The following is a 15907-nucleotide window of genomic DNA, read 5'->3' as shown; positions in this document are numbered from 1 at the left end:
AGAGGTTGACGATGGAACATGTTTGCTTGCAGGTCTCCATAAAATGAGATTTCTGATAAGAGGGTACTTCAAGTAGGTGTCACTCTTAATGGTCATCAACTGCCAAATACCTTAATGGCCATCAAGTAACTGCCATCCTCCAAAATGGTGCCTTCTGCTGAGGAGGATGCACTGGAGTTAATTTACTCCAGTGCGTCCCCACCAGACGCCATCATCTGGGCGTGGGCTTGGGTGGAGGCCCGGGGTTTGGTACCTGGCCTCTGGGCTGGGCCTGGGCTTTGGCCAAGAGCCAGGTGTTGGGACCAGGCCTCCGGGCTGAAACCGGCATTAGGCTTGGGCTTGGGCCTGGCCTTGGCATATGCTGCCTGATGGATAAATAAGGGGGCTGGGGAAAAAATTGTTTGGGCCTGGGCCTTTGCACGGGTCTCAGCCAAGGGCCTAGGCTGAGACCCCAGTATTGTGCTCGGGTTTAGGTTGCTGCCCCTGTGTCAGGCTGCACCATATGCCTAGGTGAGGCCTATGCCGAAGCCCCTGCTTTGCATCTTGGCCTATTCTGTAGGTAAGGCCCCTGCCTCTGGCCTAGGCCCAAATGGATGACTTTTTTTTTTTTTCAATTTTGAAAACTAAATGAAATTCTGAAAAAAATGTCATCAGAATTTAAATTGTTTCATTTTGAAAACATCCTGAAATGAAATAGGAAATTTTTGTTATTTTCTATTTCATTTCTCCTGAATGCACATCCCTATTCCCTCCTCCCAGGGCTGTGAACACCCATCTCCCCACAATCGCCAGCGCCAGCTGACCCAGGATGCAGAAGACCCTATGCAGAAATACAACTAGGGACCTTCAGTATGGATGTGCACAATATTTGCCACTGAGCCTTTTTCCTTTTCTTGAGTAAAAGCCCCAATACTGTCAGGTCTTGGATTTGCAAGTGTTGAGGTCCTCTGCTAGTTTGACATCTGCAGAATTTAAAGCTGTTGGATGGGTTAGAGAAGCGGTGCACAAAAGTCCAATATCCACATTGCATGGCTTGGGGATCCCTCTATGCTAGTGCATAGTTGAAATTCTGCTGTGCCTCTCTCCTCCCTCACTAGTGCATGCATATAGACCTGGTATATTCCTTTTTCTGTTTTTACCGCAATAGTTTTTAAAATGTACTCAATTTTTGTAACCTTACCTTTCCCGGAGGGGGGGGGGGGGGGTTCACCGTCGTAGTCCTGGGGAACATTGGATCAGATCTGCAAGTTGGGGAATTTCAAAATCTAGAGGTACTGTTGGTTGGGGGGCAGGACCACCTGCAAGGCCCAAACTGGGCTGAGGACACCCTCACGAAAAACCTACTGTCCACTCCATAACTTTGCTCCAAAATACAGGTGGTTTAATTTTGAAAAACAAAAAACTCAGCAGGAAAAACATTCATGTGAAGATCAGTCCATGCACATGTGGTGGGACTGTAGAGATATACAGACCTTTTGATTGTCAGAGGTGGATCGTATCTCTATTATTTATGGTCCAGCATTAAATGCAGACCTTTTTCTGTGCCTTTTGGATTTGTGGGTTAATAGATCCAACATTCGAGGCCGGAGGAAACTGACATCAACTGCAAGACTGATCATTGCACAAATGTATTTATTTAAAATTATTTGTTAATCGCTTTATAGATTTCAATATATCTCCAAAAACAATGTTCAAAAGTAAAACATCAAGATAAAATGCATAAAAGCTAAATAAAACTAAAACAATTTTACAACATAAAACATCAGCATAACTGGACTATCCAGCTATTATTATTAAAATCAATTTCTGGTCATCCAGTTATCTTACCCACCATCCTTCTACGCTCCAGGTTTCATTTCTTATGAAACTTCATCAATTCTTTCTCTTCCCTGATTGTAGATAGCATCTCATGCCGCCATACTGAGACTACTGAAGAAAAACCCGATTCTGCACTCTAATATGGCAGAAAGCCCTTACTGGGGGAGCTGCAGCATCAATTGCTGACTAGATCTTAGGGGATGATTAGAGCATCTCCAACTCAACCAGTTAGATAATTGCTGGGAACAAACCCCTCTCAAAATCTTGAATGCCAAAACCAAGCATTTCAACTTACATCATGATTTCCTTGGTAGCCGATGTAGCTTCCTCAAAAGGGGAGCTGCAGCCTCTCTCCTAAATCTCCCACACATAATTCTCGTAGCCATATTTTGTATTATTGGCAATAATTCATCAACGTTAAGACTAATGCAAACATTACTGATCTTAAAACTTTAAATTCCAAAAATGTTTTCAACTACCTCACCCATTTCAATCTTAAGTAAGCATCATGTGTACCTGCTGCACCTGCTTTTTCATAGTTAGAGTACAATCTAATCTGATTCTTAAAGGTTTCACTTCCTCCTTGCAACCACCTCCACTCCTCCAATGTTTAACTTGTATCTATCACCAACAGCCTCAACCTGCAATTCCTCCATTTTATTTGCATTCAAGACTAACTTACTTTCTGTCAACCAGTCCCCAACTGCATATAAACAATTATTCAGATGCCAAATCATTTCATCTCTTATCACACCCTAATGGGGCCACCACCTGAATGTCATTTGCATATATAAATGGAATGAAGCCAAAGGTACAAATCAGCATTCCCAGAAGAACTAAATTCACATTAAAAAGAAGTGAGGACAACGATGATCCCTGGGGTATCCCATATTTCACTTCCTTTAAGGAGGAAGATGACCCTTGAAAATTAATCATCTGCAAACACCCTTGTAAGAAAGAAGTGATCCATTCCAAAACCTGTCTAGTCCCACTTCCCTGCAATGGGTTAACAATATCCATGGTCCACTAAATCAAATGCACTAGATAAATCAAGTGACACCACTAAGAGCAGCTGGTCAAGATAGGGAGGATCAACTTGGTGGGTGGTGCTTTATGTCTGGGAGGGCATAGAGTCCAAGAGACTAAATGCACAGTAGAGTCTTTATGGGTAGAAATTCTGTGTGTATTGGTTAAGAGTATGGAGATAGGAGCATATTATTGTCCACTTGGCCAAAATGATGAGATGGATCATGAGATGCTAAGAGAAATCAGGGAAGCTAACCAATTTGGCAGTGCAGTAATAATGGGAGATTGCAGTTATCCCAGTATTGACTGGTAAATGTAACATCAGGAAATGCTAGAGAGGTAAAGTTCCTGGGTGGAATAAATGACTGCTTAGTGGGGCAATTGGTTCAGGAATCAACAAGAGAGGGAGCTATTTTAGATCTAATTCTTAGTTTAACACGGGATTTGGTGAGAGAAGTAATAGTGGTGGGGCCACTTGGCAATAGTGATCATAACATGATCTAATTTGAACTAATGACTGGAAGGCGGACATTATGTAAATCTACAGCCCTAACATTACTCTTTCAAAAGGGAAACTTTGATAAAGTGAGGAAAATAGCTAGAAAAAAACTGAAAGGTTAAAAGTGTACAACAGGCGTGGACGTTGTTTAAAAATATCATCTTAGAAGCACAGTTTAGATGTATTCAACACATTAAGGGGCCATTGTAATAAGACCCCGGCAAAACAGGCGCTCGTTATGTGCATGGGTTTTGATCACCACGTGCAGCTGAAGCTGCCGCTTCCACGGGATGTAAAAAAAAGAAATTATGCAAATGACTTGCACACAGAAATCTGCACACACATGGAAAAAAACGCATACCTAAGCGTGGTACAGGGTCTTTGTAATAAGCGCCGCATCCATGTTCAAAAACCCACGCTGATAATCTGTGCATAAAAGCGAGTGAGCGAACAGGTCTCCATATTTTTAAATATTTCCCATAACTGTGCTGCAGAAAACATGGCAAATATTTTCATGAATTCTAATTCACAACAATCGTGCCACTCTTCTGGCTGTGTATCTGTCCAGCCAGGGAAGCGCCTACCTTGGATGCCATGAAAAGCTGGCCACTCAGAAGCCGAGATAAGTGCTTATCAGGCCGCACGTGCTCTGTTCATGACAGAAAAGTCTGCATGATCAGGTGCTCAGAAAGGTGCCTAGTGTACCTTGCCATTTGGGCACTGAGCTATGTGCTTTCTTGGTCGTGAATCTATATGATCGGGCACCCAGAAAAGCACCTAGGGATGGACCTTAAGCTGGCCATTCCGACACCCTGAAAAGCACCTAGCTAAGCTGGCCACTCGGTGGTTTTCAGGATGTTCGGACGCCGACATAGGCCCACTGAGTCGCCACTGACACTTAACTCATGCCCTGACCATGGCGGTAAAAAACCCACACAGTCCCCTACATTGCCTATGATTAGCTAATCACCTCCTTTGCATGCCATTAGCATGCATTCACTCAGGAAAAAACACGGGTCTGTGAGCGCGTTCGTATGGCTTTTTTTCCCGTGCACGAAATCCTTGTTAAATCCCCGTATAGGGCTTTGCGCGAGAAAAGCGCGTACAAATCCGCAGCAGCTTCAGCGCACCTTATTACATCGGCCCCTAAGGAAGGTGGAAGAAAGGCCAAACAATTACCGACTGTTACGCCCGTCGGTCGCAGATGGCTGTGACCACTAATGCTCACCTCTTTTTATGCAGCCCTGACATCACTGGGGAAAGTGGCGGCCTCCGCCAGCTACCGCCAACCTTCCTGGCGTTCCCGGGACAGCATGGGTGCTGCCAACCGCCATCTTGCTCATGGAATCTCTTAGATGCGCGCATGGGCCAGTATTAACCACGTCATGGTGGGAATCTCGGGGGCGTCCCCTCCGGATGACATCTGCACTCTGCTGTACTTAATCTGCTTGGCCCTGCCTATCAACGAGTTGGCAAGGATTTCCCTCATTGCTGAATCTGCTTCTCTCGTACGGACTTCCTGTTCCAGTTCCTGCACTTCAGCATGAGACGCTCTGGGTACCCGCTCCTCAGGGGCCCTTTCTCTTCTTTGGCTATCCACTCCTCGGAGGGCCTTCTGCCTTGGACTACAGTCTGTTCCTGTTTCCTGGATCCTCTCCTGGAACTATCTTCTCTGTGAGTACCTTGCCTCCACGGACTACTACCATGCCAGCTCTACTGAGGAGCCACCTCTTGTGTACCCTGCGCTGCAGGTCATTGCCACGTCATTGCTGCAGGTTCCCTGCCAGGATACCCGCACCCTGAGGTCTCTACAGTATCATCCCTGAGTGAGGAATCCCTCTGTGTAACCTGCGCTGCAGGCCACTACCGCATCGTCACTTCAGAGAGACTTCTGGGAGTACCCCTTCTCAGACCTTATCTCTTTCTCTTGCACCCCCCACTTCGCGGGCTGTGCCTTTTCTACTTTTACAATATAGACTCTATTCCACAGCTGTGTCTGATGACTGCTGAGACCGCGTCTACCGACGGTGAGACTCACAGGGCTCCTCCTCAGCATGGAGCGATACAGAGGCATTATGACATTTTCTGTTTTATTCACCATTCCCTTCCTAATAATTCCTAACATTCTATTTGCTTTTTTGACTGCTGCAACACACTGAGCCGATAATTTCAATGTATTAGCCACTATGATGCCTAGATCTTTTTCCTGGGTGGTAGCTCCTAATATGGAACCTAACATCGTGTAACTACAGCAAGGGTTATTTTTCCCTATATGCAACAATTTGCACTTGTCCACATTAAATTTCATCTGCCATTTGGATGCCCAGTCTTCCAGTCTCGCAAGGTCCTCCTGCAATTTATCACAATCCACTTGTGATTTAACTACTCTGAATAATTTGTACCATCTGCAAATTTGATTACCTCACTGGTCGTATTTCTTTCCAGATCATTTATAAAGATATTGCAAAGCACCGGTCCAAGTACAGATCCTTGAGGCACTCCACTGCCCACTCCCCTTCACTGAGAAAATTATCCATTTAATCCTACTCTGTTTCCTCTCTTTTAACCAGTTTGTAATCCATGATAGGACATTGCCTGCTATCCCATGATTTTTTAATTGAGTGCCCTATTTTGGTTTAATTTTCCTTGTAAGTGTGTCGTAACGTAGCACAGTGCTAGATATATTTTCTATGACCCTGCACAGCTGACTTTGTTTTTTGAGTTCTAGATCTGTCATTTTCCACCTCTTCTTATTAGTTGTTAGGGATGCTTTGAAATTGTATCCACTTTTATTACATGTCAGCCAAACTGCTTGTATTTGATACGTTATGTTTCCTGCTATGTGAAATTGGATTTCTCCTCTCTCTTTGTGGACTGATATGCATGGAACTAATCCTTTGTGTTTGTTAAAGTTCCTAAATATGCTTCATTTCATTGCTGATTGCTTAACAAGATTTATTTCTTGGAACTTTTGTTTAAAAATGCATAAATAAATAATAGAAAAAAAATGTACTCGGTACTGTGGAAAAGCTTCTTCTGGGAAGATTACAGTACATCATTTTGGCAAAGCTTGCAAAGTGCACCATTTTGAAAGTTCACAAAGAACAAGGTTCATGTTGCTGTAGCTGAGAGGAGCTAATACTGTCCCTCATTCCTGAAAGTCCATGTGGAGAAAACTGGTACAAGGCAGTTTTGAAGTAAGAGGTGCACAACTGTACCCCTGCCAGTGACCATAATATCAAACTGGATTGAGAACAGCTTTAGTGGGCAAATTCATTCCTTTTTCATCCTGTCAGCCAGCTTCCTCCTGCTCCTTTTAGGTTTCCAGCTCAGTTAGAATTGGCACCTGCTGGATGGAGCTGTAGCACCTTGAACCTCTGTTCCTAGCTGCCTGGGACTTTTCCCCCGAATTTTTTAAAACCCGCCACCCTGGTCCATGTAGCCCAGTTATCAAGGTGACACTCCTTGGCCGGGGAGGGGGTGGCACAGACTGCAGCTCCCTTTGGAATAGGGTTGCCAGTTAGCTCCAGATTTTCAGGACAGGTTGATCCAGTCCTGGTTTTACCCCATTGCATACTGGGACTTATTCTGATTTCCCTATTGCATTCCCTAAGAAAAGCAAGACTAGAAGTAACCTGCATGCAGGGGAGTAAAATCAGGACTGGATCAACCTGTCCTGAAAATCTGGAGCCAGTTGGCAACCCTAGTTTGGAAACAAGAAGGTAATCATCCTGGTCATCCCCCCCACCCGGTGTCTGTGAATGTTGCCTCCACACATAACCAGTCCTGTTTGTAATCCACAAAAGGGGAATAGTTCCATTTCCAACTTTATTTAAAAAAAAAAAAAAAAAAAAAAAAAAAAGCCTTTTCTTCTCTTTGGTCACATCTTTAATAGCCTTGGCTTCTTTTCTTGCAGGAACTGATGAAAAAGCTCTCATCAGCATTTTTACTGGGCGGAGTAACTTGCAGAGACAGATGATTGCAAAGGAGTACCAGACAGCCTTCGGAAAGGTATTAAGCAAGATACTTTGCATGAAACTTGGCCCATCTGTGTCACACACGCCCAGGGTAAAGGAGCAGTTGTCGTGATTAGCTGAAAATACTGTGGAGCAATGCAGTGCCCATCGCTACTGTGTACATTTCTGCACTTTATAGAGATTGCAATACATTATGAAATAGGATTAAACCTGCATTTTATTGTCCATCTTCTTTGTATGTACTCTAACTGGGTGGGGAAGGGTCAGGTAAAATAAATTAAAATATATGTTTTGCATATTTTCTGATCCATTTTATTTGTAAGTACCTCCACACTGCAGTTTACCCTCTTCCTACCATTAGGGACTTTGAAAAATTTCTGGCAGAAAGTTAATTGCCTAGTCGGGTGAATAAGAATAATGGTCTCCCGTGTTCGACAGTATGGGCTGAGGAGTGAAATAAAAAACTCTCTTTATGCTGGTTTTTTTTTTTTTAAACCTACCCCTGCTGTCCACCATGCAGTGCTTCAGCCCTCATTATCCTTTTCAGGCTATGTAAAGCCATTTTTATTTTATTTTTTTAACGTTAGCAACATGTACGAACAATCTAAGAGCAGGAAGCCAAAACTGCCTGCCCATACTTCACGGTCACCACTCTGTCGTATGTAAATGTGCTGTGACGTGCTTGTAATGGGAGGTATGTTTGTGGGCAAAGCACAGAGTGCTAATGTAGTGTCTGTGCTGGCCCCTCTTCTTCCAGTCATGCTGAATATCCACCAAGTGTCTGCTTTTACAACATCTGGGTTGGCCATTTAGGAACACCCAAATATATTTCCAGATATTTCCATCACCCCCGAGTTAAAAGAACAGCAGTCCTCATTAACGCAAAAAAAAAAAAGCTCAGCTAACTGAGACAACTGCTGCTCAGCTGGTCGACTTGCCTTTTTTCGGAGTCTGTTATTTCCTCTTTGCTTCTTATTTCTAGGTTGCATTCTTTGTCCTCCTGTGCTTTTATTCCTGAAGATTTCACACTTGGGGGCCGATGCAATACAGTGCGCTCAGCCGAGTGCATTGTTTAACCCGCAGTCGGACGCGGGTTAAATAGGCGCTAATCCACCCCCTAATGCAAAAGGGGGATTAGTGTCTATTTCATGCGCGTCCGACACAGAGTAAATGGGATAGCGTTCATCACATGCAAATGCATGTGAATGAGGCTATTAGTCATTCACTCCAATGCAAAAAAATAAATGTGCGTCTCAGACGCACATTTATCGCTCAGCTATTAACGCCTGCCTGGAGCAGGCGTTAATAGCTGAGCGCACTGAAAAAAGTACAGAAAAGCTGAAAAAACTGCTTTTCTGTACTTCTTTTTAAAAGTAAAAAAAACAAAACACAAAAACTCAGCTGGTCGCATTGATATGCTTGGCGTTGGTTTTCATAATTGATATGCTCGGCGTTGGTTTTCATAACCGGCCGGCTACATTATAAAAACAGACGCCGATAAACTCGGCGTCGGTTTTCATAACTGGCGGACTGCAGTTATGAAAACCGACAGAGTTTATCAGTGTCTGTGTTCATAACCGGCAGACCGCCGGTAACTGTGGGGTCGTGTTAGCAAGGAGGCGCTAAGATCGCGCAAGTGCATTGAGAAAGCAGGCGCTGACTTTTCAGCGCCCGCTTTCCGTGCTTTTTTTTTGCATCGGCCCCTTGGAGTAAAACAAGGTGTGCTTCTTTTATTGTGACCAACTGCTATCCTGCTTCTTTAACCTCTCTTTTTCGTAGGTCACTGCTCGCTGCTTTTTGCTGTATTCCTGCTTTACCTGTGTCAGCATCTGATGAGGTCAGCACAGCAGTGTTCTTATTTTTATTTAAATTCCTGCAAATATAAAATATGGCAGCAAACAAAAAAACAAACACTGGTTCCATCTAAGCTGTCTGTTTGCCCTTCCTGTTACAGTACTGGAGATTTTACGTGATTTCTGGCTTTCCCTCCCTTCCCTTCTGCTATGGATCTCTGTGCTTATCCCATGCTGCCTTAAATTCTGCTGCCGTTTTGTTTTCTCCGCCACCTCCACTGGGACGGATGCTGTTACGCTCATCCACCTACCATTCTGGAAAGAGAGAACTTTTTTTTTTTTTGTATGTAAACGGTTTTTATTAGGAACCAGCAATCAGAAGAATAAAAGCAGTACAAAATGTAACATGTATGACTTGTAAGGAACAAAATGGCAATAAGCAATCCTCAAGGAACAACAAGTCAAAAAGAACAACAACTGGCTCCATATTTTCCAGCAACAACACATAACCCCTCCCTCCCTCCCATAACCCACCCCCCGACCAATCACTAGGTAAATCAAACAGTACAAGGTGCATGAGAATCACTGTGCCCGAGGAGAAGTTGATAGACAGCGTGGTGCATATGGTATAGTAGAAGAACCCTGCAGAGGTCAGCACCCCCAGGTCAAGTCGCTAAGGCACCCTGTGCCTCCAGCTATCGTTTATATGGGTCCCAGATTTTCTGGAATAGAGGAACATGATCTTGATGCAGCGCCGTGAGGCGATACAATTGGAAGTAAGAGTGCAGACGTTGCTGAATGGCGGCTAACGAGGGGGCATGCTCCCGCTTCCAGTGAAGCGCAATCTCTGATCTAGTAGCGATGAAAACCTGTAATGCCAGCCGTTGATTGGATTGGCTGACAGCCGTAAGTGGCGCTCCTAGAAGGGCCTGCCAAGGTTCAATGGGGTGGGGCACGGTGATAAGCTGGGCCAGCCACTCGAAGACCCTCTGCCAGCATTGACGAATCGTGGGGCAAGTCCACCATATATGAAAATAAGTACCTGTGGCCGCACACCCTCTCCAACAGGTATCTGGAATGTCAGGAGCAAATTTATGAAGGGCAACGGGCGTGTAATGCCACCGATACAACATTTTGTAGCAATTTTCCTGGAGACCCGTAGACAATGAGCATTTGTGAGCCGCTGTGTAGATCTGTTCCCAGTCTGTATCATCCAGGTTCTTATTAAAGTCCAATTCCCATAAAATCCGGTGTCGCACGCGTTCCAGTTTTCTACCATTAATGAGGGCGTAAATTTTTGAAATCGTGCCCCGGATAGAGGAGGCATTTTTACACATGGTTTCAAAAAGGGTACCTCGGGTCCTGATAGAACCATCCCGGAGCCCCTTATGTAGGAAGTGATACACTTTAGCATACAAAAGAAAGTCAATATTATCCAGGGCATATGTTTGTCGGAGATAATCCGTAGTTACTACAGCATTCTGTATATAAACATGCCCCAACGTGCCGACCCCAGCCTTAAACCAAAGATGACGAGCCTTGGAACCATCCCCTGCAGGCAGAATAGTGTTAGCAAAAAGATGAGTCATCATAGAAAAGTGTTCCCCCCCCACCAACAAGGATTGCCAGGTCCTCCAGAGTCTCATAGTGGTTCGCAGGGCATAAGTTTCATAAACAGACCCGCCACTCAGAGATTTGGGCTGCCAGGGTATGGCGGTAATAGGGACTGGCCCCAAGTATGCTTGTTCTAGATGGACCCACTGCGGGATATCTCTGGTTCCATGAAGGGCTACCAGAGCCCGCAACTGAGCTGCCCCATAATACCACACCAGATTCGGCAGTTGTACACCACCCCGGATTTTGGGTTGAAATAACAGAGTCCTGGCAACCCTGGGTGGACGACGGCGCCAGATAAAGTGGCCCAACATCCGCTGCCAGTTCTTAAGCAACTTAGAGGGTAAGAATAGAGGGATGGTAGTAAAAAAATACAGAAACCGTGGGAGAACATTCATTTTAACAATGGCTAGCCTGCCCAACCAGGAGTGGGAAAGGTCGGACCATTTGTCCAAGTCGGCCTGTATAGTGTCAGCGAGAGGTTTATAATTTAAATCGTACAAGGAATCATTATGAGGACCCAGCCGGACCCCCAGGTATTTAAGGGATGACGCGGCCCACTTGAAGAGAGAACTTTTTTGATGTTACTCCTGAGTATACCACCTTCTAGACTCAGGCCAGGCAGGGTCCTTTTTCTGGAATTTCTTTGCTGTGAAAAATGCTTGAAATAAATAAAGCAAAATTTTATATCTTTCAGAAACACTGAATAATAAAAATCAGAAGAAAAAAAAGAGGGGTTTAAGGATTTTAACTGAAAAAGTACTACTTTTGACGTCAAGTACAAAAAAGCTAGTTTTACTATGTTTTTAAACTACTGTTTCTCAGCAAGATGCCAAATCCGAGGCAGCAAAGTTTTGCCGGAGAGAGATTGTGTCAGAGAAATCTGGTGAATTTCTTTGACTGGGTGCCCATAGTTTTAGATCGGAGTTATGCATGGATGTGGTGTAGTTGGATACTGTCTCACCCAGAGCTCGTAAATAAACCAAGCGGCCTGGGGGGGGGAGTGGCCTCACAGTGGTGGACCAGATTAGAAACTGGTAGAGTGACAGACAACAAAACATGGTGGTAAATGAAATCCCCTCTGAGGATCGAGGGCTGATTAGTGGAGTCCCTCCTGAATCAGTCCTGAGGCTGGTTCATTTCGGTGTCTTTGTGAGTGATATTGCAGAAGGGTTAGAAGAAAATATTGTCTTCCTCCTCATCCTTCTACACCAGTCCCGACAAGTGCTGTCCAGAAACTGCCTCTACCTCCAGCATTATTGTAGGATGTACTGCTGGTGTGGCAGGATTTTTCTGACAAGGCCTTCCTAATCCTTGAGGTTGGACTAAGGCAGGATAATTTCCAGTATTCAGTACAGGAAGGCAAATTTCTTGCTTCTTTGTCAGAGGCTACTTGCACATTTGGAGGTTTTTTGTATCATGAACCGACACTTTCAATTCATGGTCCTTCCCTATGGGTTAGCCACAGCTCCAAGAACTTTTATCAAGATAATGATGGTGGTAGCTGCTTGACTGAGGAAAGAGAGGATTATGGTTCACAGTTATCTGGATGATGGGCTCCTAAGATACAAATCTTTTCAAGAAGGCTCTGACAGAGCTGTCTAGCTGTTACAAAGTTGGATGATAAATTTGCAAAGAACAACTTTCAGCCTCTGGAATATATAAGGACTCGATTTGATATGAACATAGATCTCTAGTAAGAGAGTTACCGAGATTGTAGGTCAAACATAGATATTCTCCTTTATAAGTGCTCCCAGAATTTGGGATCAGTTGTAGTTGCTTGGCTCGATGGCTGCCACCTTGGATCTCATTCCTTGGCTAGAGCTCACTTGTATCCCTTGCAGGCTGCACTGCTCTCCCTTGGTTACCCCAAGGTCAGGATTTTGAATGCCATCTTCCTCTCAGAGGAAGATGTGTCTTGTTTGGTGAACCTTGCCTCAGAATTTGTTAAAGGGCCTGACTCTGGAACTTCTCTCGTGGATATTTCTCACCACCGATGTGAGCACGCTGTTTGGATCAGTTAAGCTCAAAGGCTCTGGTCTCAAGAGGAAGCCTCCTGATCCATCAATACCTCTGTAGCAGTTTCCTTAGTAAAGGGAAAGGTGGTAAAAATGCAATGGCAGTCAAGTACATGACTAAACAAGGGGGCACGCTGAGTCTGAGTATGTCAGAAGAAACGACTCCCCTCTTTCACTGGGCAGAAGAAAACCTCACTTGACTTTCAGTGGCACATATTGTGGGACAGGAGAATGTTCCAGTGGAATTCCTGAGCAGGAATCTTTTGGATCCAGAAGAATGGGAACTCAGTCTTGCTGCATTTCAGAAGATTATGGACCCTCCTCAAGTAGATTTCATGGTGACCCCCAGGAATGCCAGGGTCCTCGGATTCTTTAGTTAATTTAGGGAAGTCAAATCTGAAGGCATAAATGCTCTAGTCCAACCTTGGCCAAGAGGAGTTTTGCTATCTGTGTTCCCTCACTAGCCCTTAATAGGGAGAAGGTTGGAAAAGGAACCGGTCCAGTCAGTCTTGAAGGCTCTGGAATGGCCAAGGAGCCCTGGTACACAAATTTAGTAAGACTTTAGGTAGACCTGCCATTGAGGTTTTCTGCAATCAGAGGTCTCCAATCTCGGGGTCCAGTTATTACCGATGACCCTTCTCCATTTTCACTTATGACTTTACTTTTGAGAGGTCGTGTTTGCGATGGAAAGGCTATTCCTCCACTCTAATTTCCAGTCTGTTGAAAGCCTGTAATAGGTCCATTTCTGTGCCATATATCCTAGTCTGGTGTTTTGCAAGAAGTGTTTACTTTCTTCATGGCAGTCTGATGTTTCTGACATTTTAGCCTTTGTCTAGCGGGGCCTGGATAAAGGTTTGATATTGAATTCAGTGACAGTTCAGGTTACAAATATGTCTGGTTTAAGGAGGTAATATGCAAGGTCTCTTGGTGGCTTCCTATCCTGATGATGTTTGCTTTCTTTACGAGGGGAAGGGGTTAAGACCTCCCTTAAGACCAGTGGTTCCTCAGTGGGACCTTAATTTGGTTTTCAGAGCCTTGTTTCCCTCTCCCCACCCTCTGAGCCTCTGAAACAGGTGTCTGTCAATGATACGCTTGGCTTGGTGTATCTCGGAGCTGCAAGCTTTATCCTGTAGGGATCCTTTGTTGGTGTTTTCTGATGATTCAGTGACTATTTGGCAGGTGCCTTCTTTGTTACCCAAATTGCTTTCGGTGGTTAATCTGAATCGGTCCATTTGCCTCCTGGCCTTTCCCAAGGACAAGTGTAACAGTGTTTTTGAGGTTTTTGGATGCCTATCAGGTTCTGCTAAGATATTTATAAGTTACTAATTATTTTCAGTGGTCAGATAGGCTATTTGTTGTTTGGAGCTCCTCGGAAGGGTGAGAGAGCTTCCAGCACTACTTTGGCAGATGGATTATGGACACAAGGGTATGTACGCAAGGGTCATCAGGTTCCATTTGCTCTCCAAGCTCATTCTACCAGTGTTCAGTCCTCTTTGTGGGCTGAAGCTGTGACTATTGTGCCAGAGGACATTTGTAAAGCAGCTACTTGGTTCTCTTTGAATTCTTTTGTCAAGCATTATCATTTGGATATTTGGGCTAGGAAGAGCACAACTTTCAAAACTGGTGTCCTTAAGGCGGCCCTTATTTCCTCCCTCCCAGATTAGTTGGGGTTTGGTACTTCACATTAGTCTGAAATGATGTAGCAGTACAAGGAGGAAGGATAATTTTCTTGCCTGTAAATTTCCTTTCATTTAATACTTCTACACCAATCCAGGGCCCACTCATGATGTGGCAGAGGACATATGAAGTGTCGTTTCATAGGAATCTTACAAGGCATATTAAGCTTTTTATTTATTTTTTTTGTTAATATTTACCTCCCGTTATGGAGAGGAGGTTCTGTCAGAGGATTTGGTTCTGAAATAGTTACACGTTTATTATCTATTAATGTTTGGGTTTCGTTTAGTGCTTTGGTATTAGAATGTTCTGGATTGCACTACAGGTTAGTAGCTGTGATGATGTACCCAGAAAGCTGTGCTCTCTACCTCCATTTGTTGGTAAGGAGAAACAGCCTACTAGTCTGGACTGGTGTAGCAGGACTAAAGGAAAGGAAAATAATGGGTAAGAAATGTATCCTTTTTTGCAGAGGACACTAAAATCTACAACAGAGTGTACAGCCCTGAGGAGTAGATGGTATGAAGTGTGACTTAAGAAAGCTCAAGGAGTGAGCAAGTGCTTGATAGGATTCAGTACAAAAAAATCATACATTTGGGGAGCAGAAATCTAAAGGAACAGTATACAGTGGGGTAAGATACTGATGTGAGCAAAGCAAGAGAGAGACAAGTGATCGTGAATGATGATCTCAAAGTAGGAAAATAGTATGCTAAGATAGTGGCCGGAGCCAGAAGGATTCTAGAGTGCATAAAGAGGCATAACTAGAAGAAGGGAGGTGATAATTGCTCTGTACAGAGCATTGGTGAGACCTCACCTAGAATATTGTGCCCAGTTCTGGAGGCCGTGTCTCCAAATAAGTATAGACAGGGAGGAGGCAATCCAGAGAAAAAGCTACGAAAACAATACAGGGTCTACCCTAAGTCTTCTGAAACGACTTAAGGACCTAAATATGTCTACCCTGCAGGAAAGGAGAGACAGGGGAGTATGATAGAGACATTCAAATACCTCAAAGATACAGCATCAATAAGGCACAAGAAGCAAACCATTTTCGAAGGAAAGAATGCTGTAGAACAAGAGGTCACAGAACGAGCATCCAAAGGATTGGACTTGGAAAAACATTAGGAAATATTTCTTCATGGAAAGGATGATTGATATATGGAATGGCCTCCTGGGTGAGCAGTGGAGACTCAGAAAGTGACAGAATTAAAGTAAGCAAGGGTTAAGCACAGAGGATTCCTGGTTATGAAGAAGTGAGAGGGAAAAGTCAAAGATCAGCTGGGGTTTATGGCACCGCAGCAGGAATGGAGCTTGAGGTCCTTATCTGCAGTCATATTCTATGTTTCTATGACTAATGTTAATTTTAGAATATTTATAGGAATCTGTAGAATACTGAGGGCAGTTTGCTACTGAGTTTTGGGAAATAGAGAAATGAAGCCTTTAAACATTCATACAGGGGCGGATTTTAAAAGCCCTGTTCGCGTAAATCCGCCC

The 15907-nt window shown here is 44.1% G+C and overlaps 1 protein-coding gene across 5 annotated transcripts in view; it reads left to right on the top strand.

The window, feature by feature from the left end:
• ANXA3 (annexin A3) overlaps positions 1–15907 on the top strand; it is a 98776-nt gene that overhangs the window by 20079 nt on the left and 62790 nt on the right. For all 5 annotated transcript variants that reach the window (XM_029600367.1, XM_029600338.1, XM_029600357.1 and 2 more), the window contains exon 4: positions 7260–7354. In XM_029600367.1, coding sequence (XP_029456227.1) covers positions 7260–7354 — 95 coding nt within the window. The remainder of the gene's footprint in view (positions 1–7259; positions 7355–15907) is intronic.

This window comes from Rhinatrema bivittatum, chromosome 1 (genome assembly GCF_901001135.1).
Source record: "Rhinatrema bivittatum chromosome 1, aRhiBiv1.1, whole genome shotgun sequence".
Lineage (NCBI taxonomy): Eukaryota > Metazoa > Chordata > Amphibia > Gymnophiona > Rhinatrematidae > Rhinatrema > Rhinatrema bivittatum.
This window is presented reverse-complemented; position numbering and strand designations above follow the sequence as displayed.